Source organism: Bufo bufo, chromosome 3 (assembly GCF_905171765.1).
Source record: "Bufo bufo chromosome 3, aBufBuf1.1, whole genome shotgun sequence".
NCBI classification, from domain to species: Eukaryota; Metazoa; Chordata; class Amphibia; order Anura; family Bufonidae; genus Bufo; species Bufo bufo.
Genome location: NC_053391.1, coordinates 605,521,958 through 605,540,502, shown reverse-complemented (window position 1 = coordinate 605,540,502; position 18,545 = coordinate 605,521,958). Strand labels below are relative to the sequence as shown.

Sequence of the window (18,545 nt, the reverse complement as noted above, 5' to 3'; positions counted from 1 at the left end):
TATAGGTTCCACCTATCAATTTGGTTTTCCAGCTTGGAGTTTTAACAATTCAATAAGTTATGAATAACCAATATGTTGTGAATCAGCGTTATAGGTATAATTATAAGCTAATACATTATTTACTCACTACTGAATACAAACCAGGCTCACATCCAAGATGCATAAGTAATAAATATGAGTTTTCTCCTGCCCTAACAAATAGGATGTGTAAATTTGATAAAATGTGGGAAACAGTACTGAACAGTCAGTACTGTTCAGATCCTCAAATTTCTATATTACTGAAACACAATGATGCTTCGGTTTTATAGAAACCAACAAAATAATCAATTGACCCTGGACCTAACATCAACAGGGTCTTACATTTGTTAATGTGTAGTCTGAGTATTGGCCTATGTGAAACCTCCTAAACAACAACAAGCATGTCAAGTACATCATTGCTAAGATCCCACAACCCCAAACTAACTTGTCTTTAACGTCATTGACAGAATCCATAAATTGCAGCATGTCCTTCTGAGTTTGGTTGTTTCTCTTGGTTACACCGTTGACTTGTCCAAGGAGGCGACTTATATAAGACATATAAATGGGTTCCAGATCTTTTTCAGAGTTGTCTTCTACTTGTAGCATTGACCAACGCTCCTGCAAAACCTCACGCTGTTTCTCCAGGTATCTAATCTATAAAACACAATTAGGTAATAAGACTGAATGAATATTTAGCCTTTGCTTTTCCTAGATTTCTTTATCACAGATGCATGGAATGTAGACATTTTGATTATAAGAGATTTGCCCCATTTTATATATATACAGTACAGACCAAAAGTTTGGACACACCTTCTCATTCAAAGAGTTTTCTTTATTTTCATGACTATGAAGGCATCAAAACTATGAATTAACACATGTGGAATTATATACATAACAAACAAGTGTGAAACAACTGAAAATATGTCATATTGTAGGTTCTTCAAAGTAGCCACCTTTTGCTTTGATTACTGCTTTTCACACTCTTGGCATTCTCTTGATGAGCTTCAAGAGGTAGTCCCCTGAAATGGTCTTCCAACAGTCTTGAAGGAGTTCCCAGAGATGCTTAGCACTTGTTGGCCCTTTTGCCTTCACTCTGCGGTCCAGCTCACCCCAAACCATCTCGATTGGGTTCAGGGCCGGTGACTGTGGAGGCCAGGTCATCTGGCGCAGCACCCCATCACTCTCCTTCATGGTCAAATAGCCCTTACTTTCAAAGTTTTCCCAATTTTTCGGCTGACTGACTGACCTTCATTTCTTAAAGTAATGATGGCCACTAGTTTTTCTTTACTTAGCTGCTTTTTTCTTGCCATAATACAAATTCTAACAGTCTATTCAGTAGGACTATCAGCTGTGTATCCACCTGACTTCTCCTCAACGCAACTGATGGTCCCAACCCCATTTATAAGGCAAGAAATCCCACTTATTAAACCTGACAGGGCACACCTGTGAAGTGAAAACCATTTCAGGGGACTACCTCTTGAAGCTCATCAAGAGAATGCCAAAAGTGTGCAAAGCAGTAATCAAAGCAAAAGGTGGCTACTTTGAAGAACCTAGAATATGACATATTTTCAGTTGTTTCACACTCGTTTGTTATGTATATAATTCCACATGTGTTAATTCATCGTTTTGATGCCTTCAGTGTGAATCTACAATTTTCATAGTCATGAAAATAAAGAAAACTCTTTAAAATGAGAAGGTGTGTCCAAACTTTTGGTCTGTACTGTATATACACACACACGAGATGACCAAATACAGCTCCAGGTGTCAGTAGATGCCTCCCCCCATCTTTCTCACATTCATGCCAAATTCAATTATTACTTCTTTATGTCATAAAGCTATCAATCAGTGTAAGTAAAGCTGACCACATACTTTAGAAAACTGTTGACAGTTATTTCACCTGAGCCTCCATACACAAGCACACTTGGTTTGATCGAGTGTGAGTATGTTCTCAGGAGAGAGAGAGAGAGAGAGAGAGAGAGAGACAGAGAGGAATACGGTATGCCACTGCCAGACATGTCTAGTGGCAGCTTTTCTCTCGAAGAACAAAAGGATTGGGTAAATCGAAATCCAACTCCAAAAGCACGTTCTGAAGACTTTTTATAGTGCAATTGTGCATGTAATAAAAGAATAATTTAAAAAAAATAGAGCTCAGATGTATTATATCTACATTAGTATTCATTATACTGTATATCAACATCTTATAGGGAATTTCATTTTTAGTAAAATAAGAAACTTCATTCGTTCATCGGTAGACAGCTAATTCAGGGTTCTTGTCCCTAATCATTACAGAACAGGGTATTGGTTGGCTGGATGAGATGCCAACCAGTACCCTGCTCTGTACTGAGGAGGGTCAAGAACCCAAAAACATATACATATGATTGTCTTTTTTTTTTTTTTTTAGGAATCTCTAGTCTGGCTCTTATAAAGTATTTTTCTTCCTTTTGGAGGAAAACTAAGTTACATACTTTTTTCCCCCCATGGATCATTGCCTGAAGCAAGTCTCTACACTGCTAGATCTCTTCAGGGAGAACATATACCCCCAGAGCTATTTAGAGGATAACATTTGTCCTGTTCATGTGATGATCACAAAGGTGGGAGTAACATACAAGAATATGGGTAAATGGATAGTAACAAACAGCCTGTTCAAATTTTATTTCAGATTTGGCTGGAATCCGATTAATTTGATTAGTGTAGAACTCATTTGCTCATCTAGTTCTAAAACTGCTGACTTACTATATAACCCATTCCCTTGGATGAAAAGCAACCCCAAACATGAATGGTCTCAGGATGCTTTACTGCTGGCATGACACAGGATTCATGGTAGCGCTCATCTTTTCTTCTCCAAACAGTAATTTTCCAGATGTCCCAAACATTCTGAATGGGCCTTCATCAGAGAAAATATCTTTACTCCAGTTCTCTGCAATCAAATCCTTGTACTTCCTGCAGAATGTCAGTCTGTCCTTGATATTTTTCTTGGAGAGAAGTGGCTTCCTTGATGTTCTTCTTGACATCAGGTCATCCTCCAAGCCTTTGCCTCAATGTACGTGTTAACAGTAAAGCATCCTGAGACCATTCATTTGTGGAGTTACATCTGATTCAAGGGACTGAGCTCACTCACAATTTTGTCTAAGAACCCAGCCATGAATAAAGAATGGCTTCAAAACATCCTCCAAGAGCAACTACTGCCAAAAATCAAGGAGCAATTTGGTGATGAACAATGCTTTTTCCAGCAGGATGGAGCACCGTGTCACAAGGCAAAAGTGATTACTAAGTGGCTTGGTAAACAAAACATTTCAATTTTGAGCCCATAGCCAGAAAAATCCCCAGATCTCAATCCCATTGAGAATCTGTGATCAATCCTCAAAATATTGGGTGGACAAACAAAAATACAGAAATTGTGATAAAGCACTGATTAGACAAGAATGAGTTGCCATTAGTCAGCATTTTGCCCAGAAGCTGATATCCAATATGCCAGAGCGAAGGGGCAACACTGTAAATATTGCATCTTTGCATAAATTTGATGTAGTTGTCAACAAAATTTAGAAAACCTATGAAATGCTTATAATTGTACTGCAGTATACCATAGCAACATCTGCCAAAAATATTTAAAACACTGAAGCAGCAAACTTTGCCAAAAACAAAACAATGTATGTATTATATCTTACTGTAGTAATAAGGCATCTTTATAGTGTCCACAGTAGTAATAAGGCACTCTGTATTGCCCTCAGTATAAATTAAACCCCCCCCCCCCCCCCAGAGAGCCCCAGTAGTAATAAGGCCCTCTCTGTAGTGTGCCCAGTATTACTAAGCCCCCTCTGTATTGTCCCAACCAGTAAACCCCCATAGAGCCCCCAGTAGTATTAAGAATTCTTTATAGTGCCCCCATTAGTTATAATGTCCCTCTATAATGTTTAAGTAGTTATAATGGACCTATAGTGCCCCAGTAGATATAATGCCCCCTGTAGTGCCCCAGTAGTTATAAAACCCCCTTTAGTACTCCTGTAGTTTAAATGCCCCAATAGTTAATATGTCCTCCTATAATGCCCAATAGTTAAAATGCCTCCCTATAATGTCCCTAGTAGTTAAAATGCTCAACTGTAGTGTTCTCAGTAGTTAAAAAGCCCCTACTAGTTAAAATAACCTCTTTAGTTCCCCCAGTAGTTAAATTGCCCCACTGTAAAGCCCCTATTAGTTAAAATGCCCCACTGTGATGTCCCCAGTAGTTAAAATGCATAATAGTGCCCCAGTAGTTAAAATCCCCCGTAGTATCCCAGTAGTTAAGTAGTTGAAATGCCCTTGTAGTGCCTCAGTAGTTATAATTACCCGTGTAGTGGCAATAGTAGTTATAATTCCCCTGATGCTTATAGTGCCCCAGTAGTTATAAAGCCTGTGACCCCTATAGAACCCCAGTAGTATGTTCCACTATAGTGTAAAAAAAAACCTTAACATTAAAATACTCACCTCGCTTCCATTCCATGCAGCTTCTGCAATGGCGGGCCACATGCCTCTTCCGGCTTGCAGCCTGACTTACCTGTATATCGTGCAGGTGGTTGCGATGATGTCATCGCACAGCCTGTGCTGCAGATTCATCCTCTAATAGGCTTCAGGTCTAGCGGCCTGTGGCCTATGAGAGTGAAAGGCGAGCCAATGGCATCGCTTTGTTGAGGATGGTCATACAGTTGAATGGGGACCTGGGAAAAATATCTGGGATTCTAGCCCCAGAGGTTTTGGCCTAGCGACACCTAGCTCTGACAACTGAATGGCAACCGCGCCATTTCTATTTGCAGTAGAAGAGTTACTACAGACTCTGGTTTACATTACAGTGTCCCACTAGTATGCCCACCTGTAGATGCATCTCTCCAACCACATTGCTTGTTCTCTTGGTCTCACTTTGATTTTTGATCAGGTTTTGGGGGCAATTAGTCCTAATGCAATGCTGAATTTTCTTATAGGCCATTATGATTCTTTGGACAACCACTGGCTCCCTTGAACAAGAGTTTCTACCGGGCTCACCAGCCTCTATGGCTGTCTCCTCTGACCCTTTGAGAACTTTCAGTCTTTCTCCTTGATGGCCTACTAGGCCCAGGCCTCTGCTCATGCATCAGCATGTCTCTATACCATCATTCATACTGTGCATACACTTATATGAGGCTCTAAGAATTCACAATTATATGGATGCACCGCTTCCGCTTCTCCCATCCCCCGCGGATGTTGCAGTGCAACAATTCTGGCCCAGCAAAATCTTACATGAAATTAGCATATCGGGCAACAAAACAATGAGACCGCTTCACTGACACTTTCTCCTTCTGCAGGATGACATCCAGAAATGCCATTCCTAGTGTCATCAACTAACACATGATATGGGAATTCCATTAAGGCAACAGTTCTTACTCTAAGCACTAGGAAGTGCCTAAACACTGGGGTGCAAAATTTCACACAGTAATATACAGTGTAATATAGTCACATACAACGGACAAAAACATCAGTAAACAATGTTTTCAACTCAATACTGTGTGGAAAATGTGTGGGACTCTTATAGTTCATCCATTTACAGACACCGGTCTTAATAAGGCCCTGTGCTGGCGGTGGATCCGCCAAAGTTATAACTTTGGTGGATCCATCGCCGCTTTTAAATGTAAGACATCTTCCTAGCTGTCTTACATTTAGATAATTTTCCACGCCTAAACCAAATGTAGAAAAAGATGAATGAGACGGGTTGTCCCACCCACGCCACGCCTGCTGGCATGAGCGGGAAGAAGTTGCACATTGCGGTGCAAAGTATCTTTGCACCGCAATCTGCGCCAGAAATATGCCTAATTTAGGCGTATTTCTATTTAAGAAATGACCCTCTATATGATTATCTTAGCATTACTTAAATGGGTCCACGCATATAGCCCACATCGAATGAGAAAGAGAACAAGTCAGGACTGACAACTGACAAGGTGTCCAACCATGGGCAGGATCCTTAAGATCCAGTCAATTACTTTGATAGGCATAATCACCTCACCAGATTTCTGGCATTAAAAAGTCAATAAATAGTGTTTTTGTGCCTTTTTTTGTGTTTTGTGTTGTTGTTTTTTTGAGTTTTGAAAAGTGAATGTTAAAGGTGGTATAGTTAGTTATGTTAATTAGTTTCACTCTAGACCATTAGGACTTTTTTTTTTTATGTCACCAAAAAAGTTGCATAGGAAAACTAGAGTATCATTTCTAGCTAAAAGTGTTGGGTTTATAGACACACCAAATGCAACAAATAAAGTGCGACATTTGCTAAATTTGGCATAGTCCACCAAAGAAGCAATAATGACTAGAAATGAGCAAATTCATCAAAAGTTCAATTCGGCCAGTTCGCCGAATTTTCCAAAAAGATTTGATTAGATCCGAATTTTTTCATGGCGAATTGCTTTAAAAACAGCTATTTCCTGGCTGCAGAGAGCCTGTATAGTGGTATAGAACACTTTGCCTTGCAGTAACACACATACTGAGTCTGCTGTGGTAGTGAAACAATACTGTGAGTCAGTATGACACGCACATGACAGGCGTTGCTCTTAGAATCACTGCACACTTAACTTATTTGGGCAGTTATGGGGCTAAAACTGGCCAAATAACTCAAGTGTGAACTCAGCCTTACAGGTCAATGTTAGCGCCAGGTATAAAGAACCGTGCAGAGGCCCAAGATCCTACTGTAGCGTCAAAGAGAGCAGTCCTTTTACACCGTCGTCAGCCGATTCCACATAGATGTCTACAGAACCTGAGTGGAGAGGGTGTCAGGAGTAAGTTTGTGTTGACTTCACTGATTATTTTGCCCTTCCTCTGATCCGTCAGAACAATAACACCCCAAATTACGTATCTTGTCTATTGAGCATCCGCCTTTACTCGGTCAGCATTTGGTCAGTAATCCATCAGTATTGCTACAGTATTGCCGCTGCAGAAGGAGGATATGCTTGTTGGTGTACGAGTGGCTGAAGTGCATGCAAAGTTTCCTGGCCATTTTTAGGATGTCTTGCAGATGGGTGGAAGGCTTCAGGAACCATTTAACAACCATATTGAACACGTGCGCCATGCAAGGCGTAGGGCTGAGCCCTCCTTGATGCAGCGCCGACACCATGTTCTTCCCATTGTCGGTCACTACGGTTCTCATTTTGAGTTGTTGCGGAGAAAGCCAGGATTCGATTTCTTGATGAAGGACACGGAGTGGTTCCTCCCCTGTGTGACTCCGTTCACCCAGGCAAATGAGGTGCAGAACAGCATGACAGCGCCGTGCCCTGCACATGTGGTATGCTGGATGAGCACTGTGAATTGTTCCTGCAGTGGAGACTGAGGACACGGTGGAGGATGAGGAGGAAGACATTGTCGCAGGACTAACGGCGCGAGAACGTAGAGGCGGAAGTGGCGTCACCTGGCCAATTTGCTGATTTGGCCGGGCAGGACCAAATTTATCCAGTGGGCCATAAAGGACATATATTGTCCTTGACCGTAGTTCCACACGTCGGCGCTGTCGTGCACTTTGGCAGACCCCGACAGGCTCAAGGACTGCCCACCTTCTGTTCTACATATTCGTGCAGGGCTGGTACTGCCTTTTTGGCAAAGAAATGATGGCTTGGGACTCTCCACCTCGGCTCGGCACAAGCCATCGGTTCTCTGAAAGGTGCAAAGTCCACCACTTGGAAAGGGAGGGACTGCAGCACCAGCAACTTGGCCAGGAGCACGTTCTGCTTCTGCGCCATTGGATGAGTGCACTTATACTGTTATCTCTTGTCAATCGCTTCGGTGAACAATTGCTGACGGAATGACTGATGAGCAGCAGGAGCATCAGGACTGGTAGAGGATGGAAAGGACAGACAGCTCTTTTAGGCTGAGGTGGTGGAGCCTTGACTGCCTGAAATTGGGTGCGTGTCACTGGGTGATGCAGCAGTTGCTGCAGCAGGCTGGACCATCACATTGGAGCCACGGTTCTCTTAGGCCACTTTATGGTGACGCTGCATATGTTGACGCTAGGCCGTGGTGCCAACCTTGGCACCCTGGCCATGCCTCACCTTCTGCCTACAGATTCTACATATGGACACGTTCACCTCCACCGGCGGCTTATCAAAAAACTGCCACACCGCCGAGTAGGTTATTTTACCTCCAACACTCTGCACTGATTGCTATCTCCGCTGCCTCCGTGAACCCCTGCACCACTACTTTCCTGGCAGGTAGGCTCCTGCGAAGCGGGTGGTCTACCCCGGGCACGTTTGGCTCCCAACCTTCCTCTGATGCCACCCTGCTGACTCTCGGCTACGCTATCGACTTGCTAGCTCCGCCGCTGCCTCACGTGCAAGCTGCCACCCTCTCCTCCCAATGATGATGAAGCCACTTCATCACCCAGCTCCCAACTGCGATCGACTACATCATAATTGAGTACGGTCTGCACGTCACTGATGTCCTCCTCAATGGTCTCTGGTTTAGGAGCCTGACCGCTCGCAACACCAGCTCCCAAAAAAAGGCAGTATTTCCATTACTGCCAAGTAACACCTCTAGTGGCCATTTATCATTATTAAAGCTTACTACTCTACCAGGTGTGTGGATGATTTTTTTTTTGTGTGTGTGTGTATGTTGTGGTGGAGGACGTGATTGCATGCTAGGGTGTGGGAAGGCAGAATCCAGGGGGCCCAAGTAAATTCTTGCCCAGGGTCCAATCAATATTAAAGACGGCCCTGGATCTGGATCTGTCAGTTTTGCCAAACTGAAAGTACTGCCCATGCTGCTCACCCGCTTCACTCGGAATCTTCCCCCGCCCACCTCAGCTGCTATTGGCTGGGAGGGAGAGAGCAGCACTGCCATTGGCTGCCTGTGTATTTCAGCCTAGCAGGGCCTGCAGAGGCAGAAAAGAGTGCGGCTTGGGTATTTAACATCAGGAAACATCGTTGCGTGCCCCTCCCCCTGCCACCACACCTAGAGGAAAAAGGCATGAGGACAGAGCACATCAGAACTGTAAGTACCTTTTCTATCTGCGATGCACCCCTGACCAGTGCCCCCTACGTTACATGCACCCCTGACCAGCGCCCCCTACGTTACATGCACCCCTGACCAGCGCCCCCTGCGTTACATGCACCCATGACCAGCGCCCCCTGCGTTACATTCAACCCTGACCAGCACACCCTGCGTTAAATGCACCCTTGACTAACGCACCTCGCGTTACAAGCACCCCTGACCAGTGCACCATGAATTACACGCACCCCTGACTGCCGCACTCTGCGTTACAAGCAGAATAAGTAGTATTAGTTGCACACACCAACAACACTCACAGGGTTATTTCACAAAAAAGGTGATGAATTTGGAGAAGTCAGGAGAAGTGAACAATAAAAGGCAACATAGCTGATTTGAATAAAATTCTTCAATTCAGCTCACTTTCCTATTCAGTTATGGTGTCCTAGATTGTTCCCTTCTCCAAACTCCAAGGCCTCATGCACATGGTCGTTTGGCAGCCGTGGCCGTATTGCGGCCCGCAAACGGCGGGTCGGCAATCCACGGCCGCCGGCCGTGTGCACTCCGCATCACAGATGCGGACCCATTCACTTGAATGGGTCAGCAATTCCGGAGATGCGGAACGGAGTCACGGAACGGAACACTGGAAGCACTACGGAGTGCTTCCGTGGTGTTTCTTTCCGTTGTTCCGCACAGCAAATAAATATGACATGTCATATTTTTTTGTTGTCCGGACAGACCACGGACCCATTCAAGTTAAATCGGTCCGGCCCGCTGCACGGATGTTGCCCGTGCATTGGGGACCGCAATGCACAGAACGGCCGCACAACGGCCTAAGCCTGTGAGCATTCTGTTTGTTGGTCTTCTTTAGTGACATGTTTAACATATGGGATTATTTACACAGCCCTGGTGTTTGCTGAAACTGCTTTAACCACCTCAGCCCCCAGTGCTTAAACACCCTGAAAGACCAGGCCACTTTTTACACTTCTGACCTACACTACTTTCACCGTTTATTGCTCGGTCATGCAACTTACCACCCAAATGAATTTTACCTCCTTTTCTTCTCACTAATAGAGCTTTCATTTGGTGGTATTTCATTGCTGCTGACATTTTTACTTTTTTTGTTATTAATCGAAATTTAACGATTTTTTTGCAAAAAAATGACATTTTTCACTTTCAGTTGTAAAATTTTGCAAAAAAAACGAGATCCATATAGAAATTTTGCTCTAAATTTATAGTTCTACATGTCTTTGATAAAAAAAAAATGTTTGGGTAAAAAAAAAATGGTTTGGGTAAAAGTTATAGCGTTTACAAACTATGGTACAAAAATGTGAATTTCCGCTTTTTGAAGCAGCTCTGACTTTCTGAGCACCTGTCATGTTTCCTGAGGTTCTACAATGGCCAGACAGTACAAACACCCCACAAATGACCCCATTTCGGAAAGTACACACCCTAAGGTATTCGCTGATGGGCATAGTGAGTTCATAGAAGTTTTTATTTTTTGTCACAAGTTAGCGGAAAATGATGATTTTTTTTTTTTTTTTTTTTTCTTACAAAGTCTCATATTCCACTAACTTGTGACAAAAAATAAAAACTTCTATGAACTCACTATGCCCATCACGAAATACCTTGGGGTCTCTTCTTTCCAAAATGGGGTCACTTGTGGGGTAGTTATACTGCCCTGGAATTTTAGGGGCCCAAATGTGTGGTAAGGAGTTTGAAATCAAATTCTGTAAAAAATGACCTGTGAAATCCGAAAGGTGCTCTTTGGAATATGGGCCCCTTTGCCCACCTAGGCTGCAAAAAAGTGTCACACATCTGGTATCTCCGTACTCAGGAGAAGGTGAAGAATGTGTTTTGGGGTGTCTTTTTACATATACCCATGCTGGGTGAGATAAATATCTTGGTCAAATGCCAACTTTGTATAAAAAAATGGGAAAAGTTGTCTTTTGCCATAATATTTCTCTCACCCAGCATGGGTATATGTAAAATGACACCCCAAAACACATTCCCCACCTTCTCCTGAGTACGGAGATACCAGATGTGTGACACTTTTTTGCAGCCTAGGTGGGCAAAGGGGCCCATATTCCAAAGAGCACCTTTCGGATTTCACAGGTCATTTTTTACAGAATTTGATTTCAAACTCCTTACCACACATTTGGGCCCCTAGAATGCCAGGGCAGTATAACTACCCCACAAGTGACCCCATTTTGGAAAGAAGAGACCCCAAGGTATTCGCTGATGGGCATAGTGAGTTCATGGAAGTTTTTATTTTTTGTCACAAGTTAGTGGAATATGAGACTTTGTATGAAAAAAAAAAAAATAAATCAGCATTTTCCACTAACTTGTGACAAAAAATAAAAAATTCTAGGAACTCGCCATGCCCCTCACGGAATACCTTGGGGTGTCTTCTTTCCAAAATGGGGTCACTTGTGGGGTAGTTATACTGCCCTGGCATTTTCCAGGGGCCCTAATGTGTGGTAAGTAGGTAAATGACCTGTGAAATCCTAAAGGTGCTCTTTGGAATGTGGGCCCCTTTGCCCACCTAGGCTGCAAAAAAGTGTCACACATGTGGTATCGCCGTATTCAGGAGAAGTTGGGGAATGTGTTTTGGGGTGTCATTTTACATATACCCTTGCTGGGTGAGAGAAATATCTTGGCAAAAGACAACTTTTCCCATTTTTTTATACAAAGTTGGCATTTGACCAAGATATTTCTCTCACCCAGCATGGGTATATGTAAAATGACACCCCAAAACACATTCCCCACCTTCTCCTGAGTACGGCGATACCAGATGTGTGACAATTTTTTGCAGCCTAGGTGGGCAAAGGGGCCCATATTCCAAAGAGCACCTTTCGGATTTCACAGGTCATTTTTTACAGAATTTGATTTCAAACTCCTTACCACACATTTGGGCCCCTAGAATGCCAGGGCAGTATAACTACCCCACAAGTGACCCCATTTTGGAAAGAAGACACCCCAAGGTATTCCGTGAGGGGCATGGCAAGTTCCTAGAATTTTTTATTTTTTGTCACAAGTTAGTGGAAAATGATGATTTTTTTTTTTTTTCATACAAAGTCTCATATTCCACTAACTTGTGACAAAAAATAAAAACTTCCATGAACTCACTATGCCCATCAGCGAATACCTTGGGGTCTCTTCTTTCCAAAATGGGGTCACTTGTGGGGTAGTTATACTGCCCTGGCATTCTAGGGGCCCAAATGTGTGGTAAGGAGTTTGAAATCAAATTCTGTAAAAAATGACCTGTGAAATCCGAAAGGTGCTCTTTGGAATATGGGCCCCTTTGCCCACCTAGGCTGCAAAAAAGTGTCACACATCTGGTATCTCCGTACTCAGGAGAAGGTGGGGAATGTGTTTTGGGGTGTCATTTTACATATACCCATGCTGGGTGAGATAAATATCTTGGTCAAATGCCAACTTTGTATAAAAAAATGGGAAAAGTTGTCTTTTGCCAAGATATTTCTCTCACCCAGCATGGGTATATGTAAAATGACACCCCAAAACACATTCCCCACCTTCTCCTGAGTACGGAGATACCAGATGTGTGACACTTTTTTGCAGCCTAGGTGGGCAAAGGGGCCCATATTCCAAAGAGCACCTTTCGGATTTCACAGGTCATTTTTTACAGAATTTGATTTCAAACTCCTTACCACACATTTGGGCCCCTAGAATGCCAGGGCAGTATAACTACCCCACAAGTGACCCCATTTTGGAAAGAAGAGACCCCAAGGTATTCGCTGATGGGCATAGTGAGTTCATGGAAGTTTTTATTTTTTGTCACAAGTTAGTGGAATATGAGACTTTGTATGAAAAAAAAAAAAAAAAAAATCAGCATTTTCCACTAACTTGTGACAAAAAATAAAAAATTCTAGGAACTCGCCATGCCCCTCACGGAATACCTTGGGGTGTCTTCTTTCCAAAATGGGGTCACTTGTGGGGTAGTTATACTGCCCTGGCATTTTCCAGGGGCCCTAATGTGTGGTAAGTAGGTAAATGACCTGTGAAATCCTAAAGGTGCTCTTTGGAATGTGGGCCCCTTTGCCCACCTAGGCTGCAAAAAAGTGTCACACATGTGGTATCGCCGTATTCAGGAGAAGTTGGGGAATGTGTTTTGGGGTGTCATTTTACATATACCCTTGCTGGGTGAGAGAAATATCTTGGCAAAAGACAACTTTTCCCATTTTTTTATACAAAGTTGGCATTTGACCAAGATATTTCTCTCACCCAGCATGGGTATATGTAAAATGACACCCCAAAACACATTCCCCACCTTCTCCTGAGTACGGCGATACCAGATGTGTGACACTTTTTTGCAGCCTAGATGCGCAAAGGGGCCCAAATTCCTTTTAGGAGGGCATTTTTAGACATTTGGATACCAGACTTCTTCTCACGCTTTGGGGCCCCTAGAATGCCAGGGCAGTATAAATACCCCACATGTGACCCCATTTTGGAAAGAAGACACCCCAAGTTATTCAATGAGGGGCATGGTGAGTTCATAGAAATTTTTTTTTTTTGGCACAAGTTAGCGGAAATTGATATTTTTAATTTTTTTCTCACAAAGTCTCCCGTTCCGCTAACTTGGGACAAAAATTTCAATCTTTCATGGACTCAATATGCCCCTCACGGAATACCTGGGGGTGTCTTCTTTCCGAAATGGGGTCACATGTGGGGTATTTATACTGCCCTGGCATTCTAGGGGCCCTAAAGCGTGAGAAGAAGTCTGGAATATAAATGTCTAAAAAATTTTACGCATTTGGTTTCCGTGAGGGGTATGGGGAGTTCATGTGAGATTTTATTTTTTGACACAAGTTAGTGGAATATGAGACTTTGTAAGAAAAAAAAATAAAAATTCCGCTAACTTGGGCCAAAAAAATGTCTGAATGGAGCCTTACAGAGGGGTGATCAATGACAGGGGGGTGATCAATGACAGGGGGGTGATCAATGACAGGGGGGTGATCAATGACAGGGGGGTGATCAGGGAGTCTATATGGGGTGATAACCACAGTCATTGATCACGCCCGTGTAAGGCTTCATTCAGACGTCCGTATGCGTTTTGCGGATCCGATCCATCTATCAGTGCATCCGTAAAAATCATGCGGACGTCTGAATGGAGCTTTACAGGGGGGTAATCCATGACAGGGGGGTAATCAATGACAGGGGGGTGATCAGGGAGTCTATATGGGGTGATCACCACAGTCATTGATCACGCCCCTGTAAGGCTTCATTCAGACGTCCGGATGCGTTTTGCGGATCCGATCCATCTATCAGTGCATCCGTAAAAATCATGCGGACATCTGAATGGAGCTTTACAGGGGGGTAATCAATGACAGGGGGGTGATCAGGGAGTCTATATGGGGTGATCACCACAGTCATTGATCACGCCCCTGTAAGGCTTCATTCAGACGTCCGGATGCGTTTTGCGGATCCGATCCATCTATCAGTGGATCCGTAAAAATCATGCGGACGTCTGAATGGAGCTTTACAGGGGGGTAATCAATGACAGGGGGGTAATCAATGACAGGGGGGTGATCAGGGAGTCTATATGGGGTGATCACCACAGTCATTGATCACGCCCCTGTAAGGCTTCATTCAGACGTCCGGATGCGTTTTGCGGATCCGATCCATCTATCAGTGCATCCGTAAAAATCATGCGGACATCTGAATGGAGCTTTACAGGGGGTTGATCAATGACAGGGGGGTGATCACCACAGTCATTGATCATGCCCCTGTAAGGCTTCATTCAGACGTCCGGATGCGTTTTGCGGATCGGATCCATCTATCAGTGCATCCGTAAAAATCATGCGGACATCTGAATGGAGCTTTACAGGGGGGTAATCAATGACAGGGGGGTGATCACCACAGTCATTGATCATGCCCCTGTAAGGCTTTATTCAGACGTCCGGATGCGTTTTGCGGATCGGATCCATCTATCAGTGCATCCGTAAAAATCATGCGGACATCTGAATGGAGCTTTACAGGGGGGTAATCAATGACAGGGGGGTGATCACCACAGTCATTGATCATGCCCCTGTAAGGCTTCATTCAGACGTCCGGATGCGTTTTGCGGATCGGATCCATCTATCAGTGCATCCGTAAAAATCATGCGGACATCTGAATGGAGCTTTACAGGGGGGTGATCAGGGAGTCTATATGGGGTGATCACCACAGTCATTGATCATGCCCCTGTAAGGCTTCATTCAGACGTCCGGATGCGTTTTGCGGATCGGATCCATCTATCAGTGCATCCGTAAAAATCATGCGGACATCTGAATGGAGCTTTACAGGGGGGTGATCAGGGAGTCTATATGGGGTGATCACCACAGTCATTGATCATGCCCCTGTAAGGCTTCATTCAGACGTCCGGATGCGTTTTGCGGATCCGATCAATCTATCAGTGGATCCGTAAAAATCATGCGGACGTCTGAATAGAGCTTTACAGGGGGGTAATCAATGACAGGGGGGTAATCAATGACAGGGGGGTGATCAGGGAGTCTATATGGGGTGATAACCACAGTCATTGATCACGCCCCTGTAAGGCTTCATTCAGACGTCCGGATGCGTTTTGCGGATCCGATCCATCTATCAGTGGATCCGTAAAAATCATGCGGACATCTGAATGGAGCTTTACAGGGGGGTGATCAATGACAGGGGGGTAATCAATGACAGGGGGGTGATCAGGGAGTCTATATGGGGTGATCAGGGGCTAATAAGAGGTTATTAAGTGACGGGGGGGGGTGTAGTGTAGTGTAGTGGTGCTTGGTGCTACTTTACTGAGCTACCTGTGTCCTCTGGTGGTCGATCCAAACAAAGGGGACCACCAGAGGACCAGGTAGCAGGTATATTAGACGCTGTTATCAAAACAGCGTCTAATATACCTGTTAGGGGTTAAAAAAAACACATCTCCAGCCTGCCAGCGAACGATCGCCGCTGGCAGGCTGGAGATCAACTCTCTTACCGTCCGTTCCTGTGAGCGCGCGCGCCTGTGTGCGCGCGTTCACAGGAAATCTCGGCCATCGCGAGATGACGCGTATATGCGTGACTGTGCGCAGGGCTGCCACCTCCGGAACGCGATCCTGCGTTAGGCGGTCCGGAGGTGGTTAAAGGGAATCTGTCACCTGCTTTTACGATTTTAAGCTGGCACCATCGCTATGTTGACTAAAGTACCTTATTTCCAGCAGTCTTCTTCTTACTTTATTTCGTTTTGTAGTTTTGATATAAAAGCGCTTTTTATGTTATGCTAATTAGGGTCCAAGGTACCCAGAGGGGCGTTTTTTTCACTCTCCGGTGCCCAGTGACACCCCCCTGCAGTGCCCAAGAATGCCTCCTGATCATCAAATAACCTCCCACAGCCCCGGCAAACGGTTTCGCCCCCTCCCCACGTCATAGTCTACCTTATAGAAATGCCCCGTCCTTCTTCCTGTCTGCGGCCAGAAAACTCGCGCAGGCGCAGTACCGCCAGCGGCCTGCGCCTGCGCGATCATCAACCTCCTGAGGCCAACAGCCTCAAAAGTCTCACTGGGCATGCGCCGAGCCCAGTGATGTGACCTGAGCGCTGTTGCCCTCAGGACGTTGATGATCGCGCAGGCCGCAGGCGGTACTGCGCCTGCGCGAGTTTTCCGCAGACAGGAAGAAGGACGGGGCATTTCTATAAGGTAGACTATGACGTGGGGAGGGGGCGAAACCGTTTGCCGGGGCTGTGGGAGGTTATTTGATGATCAGGAGGCATTCTTGGGCACTGCAGGGGGGTGTCACTGGGCACCGGAGAGTGAAAAAAACGCCCCTCTGGGTACCTTGGACCCTAATTAGCATAACATAAAAAGCGCTTTTATATCAAAACTACAAAACGAAATAAAGTAAGAAGAAGAGTCCTGGAAATAAGGTACTTTAGTCAACATAGCGATGGTGCCAGCTTAAAATGGTAAAAGCAGGTGACAGATTCCCTTTAAACTATAAAGAAAAGTTTTGGAGAGTGTTTCTCTCTTTCTCAGGTCTGAAGCAAAACCGAGGAAGAAAGGAAAACTCTTGAAAGCTTGACTTTTAAGTATTAGGATAGTACAATAAAAAGGTATCTCTGCGTACCGCAATACTCTCGTATTTTGTAATCTTATTTATATATACTCATTTCCTTATATAAAAATATAAATATAAAAATATTAATATGTGTCCGTTTCTTGTGTTTTACCACTCCCTATGCAGCAGTGTAAAGTGAATGCATGGGGCTCTCAGTCTTCTCTCCTTCACTTCCTCATTGAATTGAACCCATCCATGTTTACAGTGTGTAGACTCCCATCGTCATCTGCCCTTCCCTCTGCACTCACCTTGTCTTGGAAGGCGGACAGCTCTGTGTTAAGCTTCTCCTCTCCATCCTCCAGGTTGAGTGAAGGTTTGGTCTCAGATGTCACTTTCACTGTGGTTTTAAAGGTCTCTTCGATGCTTTGAGAATAGGACACATTTTTGGTGTAGGACTCTGTTGAGTAGGTTTCTGATGAAGGAGAGCCCAGGAACAACTTACGTTCACTATTTACTGAGTCTGGACGCCAGAGAGGCAAATCATAGGAAATAGAAGGACGAGAGAAGTCAGCCATTTAGACCTGTTAGTGTACTTGCTGTGAACGCCGGTAACAAAATCTTTTTTTGTTGACAGATATCTGTGAGAAGCTCTGATTCCAGAGCGGGAGAGCACAACCTGGGTGTGCCTGACACAGGGAGAGGCTGCAATTACTAGCCGTCTGAAAAATACAGCGGGGTGTCAGCCATTCGGTATGCTAATGTGGAACACACAAGGCTTCCTCACATGTGCCTACAGAGATACACTGATCTACTTTATACATATCTGCTGTTTATGAGCTTTGAATACTATGTACCAGATTCCATACCATAAATGCTTATTCTTGGACACCAAGCACACAACTGCAGACAGTCCTCTCTGTTTCTGCACGCTGAGACAAGTATACATAGCTGCAAGAACTCTCTACATTTTTAGAAAGTTAAAGCATAGGATGGTATACTGCTACACATGTAGTATATGATGGGGCCACCAAATATATTGTGCAAAGTTACTCATTTAAGGGGCTGTCTGGGCTACAGATCCAGAGGATAGAACTTCAATATCAGATTGGTGGGGGTCTGACACTTGGCACCCCCACTAAGCAATTGTTTTGGGCAGCTGCAGTGCTGGAAACTATCCTATGCACAAAGCACAGCTTAATACATGGTGTAGTAGCTGTAGCAGGGTACTTCAGCTGTCCAAAACAGCTGATTGGCAGGTGTGCCGGGTGTCGGACCCTTACAATCTGATATTGATGACCTATCCTGACCAGGCTTCTACTGGCCCGCAGGGGTACTGGTAAATCCCCCGGTGGGCCCCTAGTCTCCCACCCTCTGCACAAGTAGCACATAACACAGTAGACTTACTGCACTACATACATATATTCAATGTGCAGCACCTCAACCAGCCCGTGTTCATTTAAAAAAACTTGATAGATTATTAAAGAAATTGCGCAGTTTATTATTATAGACATGATCAGAGCTGAGATGACTTC

General features: G+C 44.3%; 1 protein-coding gene across 3 annotated transcripts in view; it reads right to left on the bottom strand.

Moving 5' to 3' along the window:
* The window catches only part of LOC120996212 (keratin, type II cytoskeletal 80-like), a 68,983-nt gene extending 50,827 nt beyond the window's left edge, over positions 1-18,156 (bottom strand). For 2 of the 3 annotated variants that reach the window (XR_005777739.1, XM_040425991.1), the window contains exons 1-2: positions 17,322-18,114; positions 464-672 (exon numbers count right to left, since the gene is read on the bottom strand). Coding sequence is in view for 2 of the 3 variants with exons in the window: in XM_040425991.1 (XP_040281925.1) it covers positions 464-672; positions 17,322-17,588 (476 nt within the window). In the remaining variant the exon portion in view is untranslated. Of the gene's footprint in view, positions 1-463; positions 673-17,321 lie in introns of all 3 variants that reach the window. The other variant, XM_040425990.1, reaches the window with a different exon arrangement.
* Between the last annotated feature and the right edge of the window lie 389 nt (positions 18,157-18,545).